This window comes from Humulus lupulus, chromosome 9 (genome assembly GCF_963169125.1).
Source record: "Humulus lupulus chromosome 9, drHumLupu1.1, whole genome shotgun sequence".
Lineage (NCBI taxonomy): Eukaryota > Viridiplantae > Streptophyta > Magnoliopsida > Rosales > Cannabaceae > Humulus > Humulus lupulus.
In genome coordinates, this window is record NC_084801.1 from 15,538,886 (window position 1) to 15,548,405 (window position 9,520).

The following is a 9,520-nucleotide window of genomic DNA, read 5'->3' on the forward strand; positions in this document are numbered from 1 at the left end:
CTAGTTCAGCTACTAAGAAGATAAATATGCAATGTGTGGAACTGGGAACCAAACTTTTGATTGACCAGAAACTTAATCTTTTGAAACCTTTCTCTCACAAGGAAATTCGAGATGCATTTTTTAGCATTCCCATCATTAAATCCCCATGCCCTGATGGGTTTGGCTCTACTTTTTTCAAGGCTTTATGGCTGGATATTGGTGGTGAAATATGTAGAGCAGTTGGACATTTCTTTGAGACAGGAATTTTTCCTGATGAGCTTCATAATACTACTCTTTCCTTGGTCCCTAAATCTGATAATCCTTCTCGGGCTATGGACTACAGGCCAATTGCGTGATGTTCTACCATTTACAAGTGTATTTCAAAGCTGTTATGTTCCCGTTTGGCCATGGTCCTTCCTGATCTGGTCCAACTGAATCAGGGTGCTTTTGTTCAAGGTAGATCAATTGCTCATAATGTCTTGATATTCCAAGATCTCATCAAGAATTATGAGAGAACATCTACCTCGCCTAGATGTGCCATTAAAATTGACTTAAGTAAAGCGTATGACACAGTCGACTGGTGGTTTCTTGAAGATCTCCTAAAGTCTTTGTGTTTTCCTATGAGATTTATAGGTTGGATTATGACATGCTTAAAAAACACATCTTATTCCTTGCTTATGAATGGAAGAGTTCAAGGCAGTTTCAAGGGTGAGAAGGGGCTGCGTCAAGGGGATCCTATGTCACCACTTTTTTTGTTCTAATCATGGAATATCTTACTTGGAGTCTTCAATTGGCAGCTCAAGATTCTACATTCAGGTTTCACCCTATGTGTAAGTCTCAAACTTCTTAGTTTATGCTTTGCAGATGAACTGATTTTATTTTGTAAAGGGTCTCTTTCTGCTGTTCGAGTGCTCAAAGTAGCTCTAGAGGAGTTTAGTTCTGGTACGGGGCTCCATATTAATACCATCAAATCTCACATCTTCTTTGGGGGAGTTTCTGCAGTAAATAGACAGATAATAGCTGCTGAGATTCAACTTACGGAAGGGACATTTCCTCTTAAATATCCCAGTGTTTCTATGAGACCAACTAAATGGAAGCATGAAGATTGTGATATTATTATCCAAAAAATCAAAATGCGGTTACATACTTGGGCTAGTCGGCATTTGTCCTTTGCTGGCCGTATCCAACTTATACATTCAGTTTTATTTGGACTGCGAAATTACTGGATGAGCATTTTTGTGCTTCCCCAAAGTATTATTAAGGAAGTTGAAAAACTTTGTCATGGCTTTCTCTAGGATTTAATGGTAATAGAAGCAAGATTCACATTGCTTCTTGGATGAAGGTCTATCTCCCTGAGGCTTATGGAGGTCTCAGGTTCATAAATGGTTCAGTTTGGAACCGAGCCATCTTAGCTAAGTATTTTTGGGCCATTTCTGAGAAGCATGATGTGATTTGGGTTAAATGGATTAATTTTATCTATTTGAAAGACTCCAATTTCTGGACTTACAAGCTGCCACCTGATACGAGCTGGTATTGGAGGAATTAATGTCATTTGAGGGGAAAATTCAGTCTTGATGAGGTGAAAGTGGCTGGTGCAACAGGGAAGTTTCAAGCCTCTAAACTCTATATTAGTACTCTTTGCCAACAACAGGTGCGCTATCATCATGCTATTTGGTGTAGGCTGTCTATCCTTAAGCATAGGTTTTTGCTTTGGCAAGTGGTAAACTCTCAGCTTCTTACTCGAGATAACATGCTCAGGTTCTGTGTGCCACTTGATTCTCTTTTATGTCCTGTGTGTGGTTTCTCTACTGAGAGTCACTCTCATCTGTTCTTTGAGTGTTGTCTTTCCAAAAAGGCTACTGATTTAATCTTTGCTTGGATGGGATTTAAAGCTTGGCCTAATGAGTTTGCTGGTTGGACGGTTTGGCTTACTAGCTGAAGACCAAGAATCATTTTTTCCATCATTAACATGATTTTGGCTGCTGTTACTATAGCCTTTGGAGGAACCAAAACAGATCTATATATGATGGGGTTACTTGGACTACTGATTGTCTAGCCACTGAGATTATGACTATAATTCAGTACAGGTTATTCATTGTAAAAAATAGCAAATTAACTTTACAGGAACAGAGATTTATAGACAAGATTACAATGTAATTAGATTGGGTGGGTTTTTTTTTCCGTCTCTGTTTGCACAAAATTGATGGGATTATTGCCTTGTTTAGTTGTATTTGTTGGTTGATTAATGAAGCTCATTTCATACTTGATAAAAAAAAATTAATTTTAATTAATATTTTCATGGAATATATGGTATATTTTATTAGTGAAAATATTTAATTTTAATTTAGTTTATGATTATTTTGTAGGAAGCATGTTGCATTATTTGAAAGAAAAGGAAAGAAGTAAAAAAAAAGTGAACAAAAATAGCATTTTTGAGAGAAAAGAAAGAGCAAAAAGGAGGCCCAAGCTCCAGCAATTTCCCTCTTCAGCCAGCCCTTCTCCCAGCCACCATGGGCCCACCCAGCCCGACCCATCACGCCACCTGCATCTACTACTCCCCAGCCCGCCTGGCCTCTTGCCCTAGCCACCTGGGCCCGCACCTGGCACCAGGCCCACAAGCCCGCCTACCCCTCCAGCCTTCAGCCAACCTAGTTGCACCCTCGGTCCAGCTTCCAGCCACCAGAAGCCCAGCCCGAGCCTAACCAATACCAGCAGCCACCAGCTGCCTTGCCTCCTCGAGCCCACCAATTGTCCCCTTGTCCCTTTGTCCAAAAGGGCCAATTTTTTACCCAACTTTTCTACAAGTTTTACCCCAAAATGACCATCACCCTAGAATTGACCTCTATATGCATTATTTACTTTATTTAATTAATCTAATCAATTAAATTAATTTAAGTTGATTATTTTAATACTCTCATTTTGGCTATAAATATGCAATTTCAAGACCATTTTAGGGTGCTTAATTTTTGTGTAACCATCATCGTTTCTACCATTTCTCTCTACCATTCTCTCTTCCATTTTAGTGTTTTTCAAGAGCATTTTCAAGTATGTATTTTATTTATTTTGTAATTTCTATTCTAGTTTTGTACTTCTAATCTTTTTCATAAGATTATTAAGATCATGATGAAGAAACTTATAACTAGATAATATTTATGTTGTATGTTAATTTCCCTTGTAATGCAACAAAGTTTATGGATTTTTCTTCTTCGTAAATGTCTTTCATCTTTAATATCTCATATTTTGGATTGTTAGATAATATTGTACTGTGTTCTTCATTTTGCAAAACATAATATTCTTTGTGTAAGATGTGTCATTAAATTGTACACATCCAATGCTTAGATCAAAAATATTATGTTTTGCCTTATAAATAATGTTATTTGATTTTTTTTTTGTAGTTTCATTACATTGATTCACATTAAATACTTTGACATTATACTTTTTTTTTAAAAAAAAAGTGAAGAAAAATCCTATCTTTTTAGAAATAATTTATGCGTAAAATTATAAATCTATTTGGAAAATGATAGTTAGACTTATTTTAACTATCATTAAAACTTGGGAATCAATAAACTAATAAGTATTATTAAACTTACATTTTGAGGATTCTAGTATCTTAATAATCTTTCTTTTACAACTTATTTTCAAATTATAATTGGTTTATTTTTATTCTCTTAAATAACTTCATTTTAAATCTTTTGTTTCATGTTCATGACATTAAATCTCATCAATCTTTGGAGCTAGGTTAGAATTTATTAATTTTGGTTTAAAATAGTTTTCTTTTTGATGTTAGACAACTTCTTTGGGTTCGACATCCTTGCTTACAAGATCACTATTCTACATGAACGATTCGTGCGATTATGATTTACATATTTAAAACGTACCCAGTTTGGGTCCATCACCCTCAGGCTCAACGCATCTGCCACCACATTGGCTTTCCCTGGGTGGTAAAGGATATCACAATCATAGTCCTTTACCAACTCTAGCCAAAGTCTCTGGCTCATAGTCAGGTCCTTCTGGGTGAAGAAATACTTCAAGCTCTTATGATCGGTGTATATCTCGCGCTTCTCCCCATACAAGTATTGTCGCTAAACTTTCAGTGCAAATACCACCGCTGCCAATTCTAGATCATGGATAGGGTACCGATTCTCATACTCCTTCATCTATCGTGATGCATAAGCAATAATCTTCTGATTCTGCATTAACACACATCCAAATCTCAACCTCGATGCATCACAGTATACTACAAACGTCCCTCCCTTCGAAGGAAGACTCAACACCGGAGCATTAATCAGTTGTCGCTTCAATTCCTGGAAGTTGTCCTCACATTTGTCTGACCAAACGAACTTCAAATTCTTCCGTGTCAATTCTATCATCGGTGCAACAATCTTTGAGAACCCTTCCACAAACTGTCTGTAATAACCTACTAATCCAAGGAAGCTCCTAACCTCTGAGGTGTTCCCTGGCCTCGGCCAATCTCTCACTGCCTCCACCTTAGTTGGATCCACCTTGATCCCATCTTCACGAACAATGTGTCCAAGGAATGTCACTTCTGGTAGCTAGAACTCAAACTTCTTAAACTTAGCATACAACAGATGCTCCCTCAATCTCTATAAGAAATGTTGGAGATGTTGTTCATGCTCTATCTTTGAACTGGAGTAAACTAAGATGTTGTCGATGAAGACAATCGCAAATTGATCCAAGAAGTCCTTGAACATCTTGTTCATCAAGTCCATGAATGCTACCGGGGCATTGGTCAAACCAAACGACATGACCATGAACTCATAATGCCCATAACTCGTACAGAAGGTTGTCTTCAATATATCCTCGTCCTTGATCCTCAGCTGGTGATAACCAGATCGAAGATCAATCTTCGAGAATATCATCTTTCCCTACAGCTGATCGAACAAGTCATCAATCCTTGGTAAGGGGTATTTATTCTTATTGGTCAACTTGTTCAACCCCCTGTAGTCTATACACATTCTCAGAGTCCCATCCTTCTTCTTCACAAACAAAACCGGGGCAACGCATGGCAAAAAGCTAGGCTTGATAAACCCTAAATCAAAAAATCTCTTTCAATTCTGCCGGAGCCATCTTATATGGTGCCCTTGACACTGGCTTTGTTCCAGGCACTAACTCAATGAAGAACTGAATCTCCCTATGCAGCAGCAATCCTGGTAAATCCTTAGGAAACACATCCAAGAACTCGTGTACCAACTGGTCTCTCCCGGCCCTGCTGGCATAACCTTGGTGGTATCGAACACACTGGCTAGAAAACCTATACAACCTCCCTGCAACAGGTTCCTAGCCCTCAATGTTGATGTCCTGGGTATGCGGGGTCCATGCACAGCACCCACAAAAATAAAGGGATCCTCTCCCTCAGGCTCAAAATTCACCATCTTCTTCCTACAATCAATGGTAGCCCCATATCAGACTAGCCATTCCATCCCTAAAATCATATCAAAGTCATCCATACCCAACTCGATCAAATCAACTGATAGTTCCCTACTATCTACCATCAGAGGGAGAGCTCTAATAAACCTTCTAGAAACTACTAGTTCTCCTGTAGGTAGTATAGTCCCAAACCCCACAGTATAATACTCACTAGGTCTACGTAATCTATCAATCACTTTACTATAAACAAATGAATGTGTAGCACAAGAGTCAATCAATATAATATAAGAAGAGCCAGTGCTAGAAACCTGACCTGTACTACCGAGGGACTAGCCTCAGCCTCTGCCTGCGTCAAGGTGAACACTCGAGCTGGAGTCAAGTTGTCCACCTTCCCTGATTCCTCTTTCTTCGCTGTTGGGCAGTATTTCTTGAGGTGTCCCACCACCCCGCACACATAGTAGGCCTTTGCCCGACATTCGCCTGGATTGCACCTTCTGCACCTCATACACTCTGGGTAACTTCTCCATGCTCACCACCTCTCTTGTAGCCTCTCTGAGCACCCTGACCCCTCCTATCAGGACCAGTGGTGATCACAGTGTCAGGGGTCTTCCTCTTCAAATCATTGGGGCCTCCGCCCCTACCAGACCATGTATATGGAGGCAGTGCCCTACGAACCTCCTGTCTCACAGCATTCTCCCTCCAAATCTTATTCTCTGCCTCTTCAGTAGTAAGATTCTCAACAACCCAGGCATAAGTCGTACCCCCAGGTACTATTGTGATTCTCACATCTCGGGCGGGCTATCATAGCATTAAGCCCTCGAATGATACTGTCCTATCTTGCTGCATCTGTAGGCACTAAATTTGGTGCAAACTTCACAAGCCTGTCAAACTTCAGGGCATACTCAGCAACTGTCATGTTGCCCTACACCAAACCCACAAAGTCATTCACCTTTGCTGCCCTGACGACAACGTTGTAGTATTTCTGGCTAAACAAATCTCTGAACCTATCCCAACTCAGATTGGAAACATCCCTGGTCTGTGATGCCACCTCCCATCAAATACGAGAATTCTCTAAGCATATAGGTGGCACAGGCCACCCTGTCATTGCCTTCCACCCTCATAAAATCCAGAATAGAAGTGATCATACTCATCCACTGTCTGGCCTTTAGTTGATCTGGTCCTCCCTTAAAGGTTAGAGGATGTTGTCTCCTGAATCGCTCATACAATGGCTCCCACCTATTTCCAGCCTCAAGTGACTATACAACGGATGCCACAGCAGGTGGAAAAATAGGCGCAGCACTCATTGACGGAGCCTGCTATCTCAAAAGGCGGATCTGCTCTTCTTGACTCTGTAACTGAGCTTGCATATCTGCAAGTATCTGCTGCCAGTTCTCAGGGACTGGTGGAGGGTTCTAGCCTTGATCATCATCTCTAGCCTCAAATCCTACGCCGGCTAGTCGTATAGATCGCCTTTGACGCATAGCTATTCAAGTTTATCTGGAATCAACGACTCGGCGGTCTGGTACTGATGACAGGTTGACAATCTTTCCATAGTCCACCATTAAAACTCAATCAACCCAAGCAATCAAGATGCAAACAATCATTCAAATATTCATTCACATGCAGCAACAATGCTAATAAGCACGCCTCATAATAGTCACACAGTAGTCAAGGGCCAGGCCCTATCAATATCTCATGCTGCCTATTAATCATGCAACAAAGCATTTATATTTCATTCAGACATTTAAGCATATAATCACAAATACAATTACCAAACCATGAGTCGAGCTTGTCTTTAGCGGGGAGTGTACATGTCCAGCTAGTCTTCAAGAACCCTTGAACTTGGACCGCTCTGATACTAAGTTGTAACGCCCTGGATAACAAAGACCGTTACAATGTGTGTTTTAAAATAGTGCAAGACTTGCTAATCAAGTTGTTTGAACATTAATGTGATCCTAAGGTCAATAACCAGGTTAGGTTTAAAATATTTTGAACATAAACCGTTAATTTTCATTAAAATAGATGTTTGGTACAGGGGATCCCCATAACAGGGTTTAAGAGAAAAATTTACATTTCTCAAAAGTTATATACAACTAGTAGCCCCTCTAATGGAAAAATACAAAATTTAGGCTCTGTCCTTGTGTTTTCTCTCGGCCGTGGTGGACGAGCAGCTGACAATGTACACCTCGCCCCCAGAGCTCTCCAACTCATGGTTGGTCCAGCTTCCCTTTGCCTTTACCTACACCACGTAGCACCCGTGAGACAAGGCCCAGCAAGAAAACCATAACAGCAAATACATAATCAGTAATAACATCCAATCAGTCATAAAATAGTCATTCAAAAATTCATTAAATTGTAAGCATCATACTGATAATAGTAAACATGTACATTCAGAAATATATCTCAACCAATATACAAGTGCTCAGGGTCAACGCCCTTAGGTTGAGCCCTTTGTTTACTCAACTGACTCCGACTCTCTTAGGTTGATTCCTTTGTTTATCTAGCTGACCATGGCTCACAGTGGCTGAGCCACATCCTGTGAGAAAATCATTAGCCCTCAGTGGGAACACAAAGGATAGGCATCCCAAACCATTCTTTGACGCATCACAGTATACCACAAATTTTCCGCCCTCAGTGGGAACACAAAGGATAGGCGCGGAAATCAACTTATCCTTCATGGTCTGAAAACTCTCTTCACATTTTTCTGTCCATGCGAACTTCTGATGTTTCCGGGTTAAGTTGGTCAACGGGGTAGCGATCTTCGAGAAACCCTCAACAAACTTTCTATAATAACCTGCCAACCCTAAGAAACTCCGAACTTCTGAGGCATTCTTTGGCTGGGGCCAGTCTCTAATGGCCTCGATCTTTGATGGGTCTACTGCAATCCCATCCTTGGAGACTATGTGCCCTAAGAAGGTTACCTGTTCCAGCCAAAATTCGCATTTAGAGAACTTGGCGTACAACCGATGTTCCCGCAATCTGTTTAGAGTCAATCTCAAGTGCTCTTCGTGCTCCTCCTTGGTCTTTGAGTAAATGAGGATATCATCAATGAACACTACTACGAACTTGTCCAAGAAATCCTTAAATACCCTATTCATCATATCCATAAAGGCTGCTGGGGCGTTGGTGAGTCCAAAGGACATCACTAAGAATTCGTAGTGTCCATAGCGAGTTCTGAAGGCCGTTTTCAGTATGTCTCCCTCTTTCACCTTCAACTGATGGTACCCAGACCGTAGATCAATCTTCGAGAACACTGAAGCCCCTTGTAGCTGATCAAAAAGGTCGTCTATCCTAGGCAAAGGATACTTATTCTTAATGGTGACCTTATTGAGCTCTCGATAATCAATGCACATCCTCATACTCCCGTCCTTCTTCTTCACAAATAGGACTGGTGCTCCCCATGGCGAATGGCTAGGTCTTATGAACCCTTTGTCCAACAACTCCTGTAGTTGGTTCTTAAGTTCCTTTAACTCTACTGGCGCCATTCGATAGGGTGCCTTAGATATCGGTGCAGTTTCAGGTGCAAGCTCGATTACAAACTCGATCTCTCTGTCTGGGGGTAGTCCTGGTAATTCCTCGGGAAACACCTCCGGGAACTCACAAACAATGTGAACATTTTCTGGCTTTAGTTCTGACTCCTTGGTCTTATCCACTACACTGGCAAGGAATGCCGAACATCCATGTTGCATCATATTCCGCGCTTCCAGTGCAGATATTATGGGTGTTTGAAGGCCTGCTACTTCACCTTTAAAGGAGAAAACCTCTCCTTCCTTTGGCCTGAACTCTACGATCTTCTTTCGACAGTCTATCGTAGCCCCATGCTTGGATAACCAATCCATGCCGAGTATGACATCATAATCCAGTATACTCAGTTCTATGAGATCTGCTGGGCACTCTCTACCTTCTACTGTTACAGGTGTTGACGGTAACCACTTATTTGACAACATCATATCTCCCGATGGCAACAATGTACTAAAGTTATGTGCAAACATCTTACAAGGCATATTCAGTCTATCAATCACATTCATGGAAACATAGGAATGAGTTGCTCCAGAATCAATTAAGACTCTACACATTGTACCAGATATAGGGAGCTGACCTGTAACCACGGTGTTGCTATTGGCCGCTTCGTTCTGAGTTAAGGCGAAGACTC

The 9,520-nt window shown here is 40.9% G+C and overlaps 1 protein-coding gene across 1 annotated transcript; it reads left to right on the forward strand.

Moving 5' to 3' along the window:
• The first annotated feature begins 386 nt into the window (after positions 1-386).
• Positions 387-1,918, forward strand: LOC133799461 (uncharacterized). The gene is made up of 4 exons (XM_062237476.1): positions 387-687; positions 844-1,158; positions 1,275-1,509; positions 1,660-1,918. Exons 1-4 carry the CDS (start codon positions 387-389, stop codon positions 1,916-1,918), a joined length of 1,110 nt encoding a protein of 369 aa, XP_062093460.1.
• Positions 1,919-9,520: the final 7,602 nt, after the last annotated feature.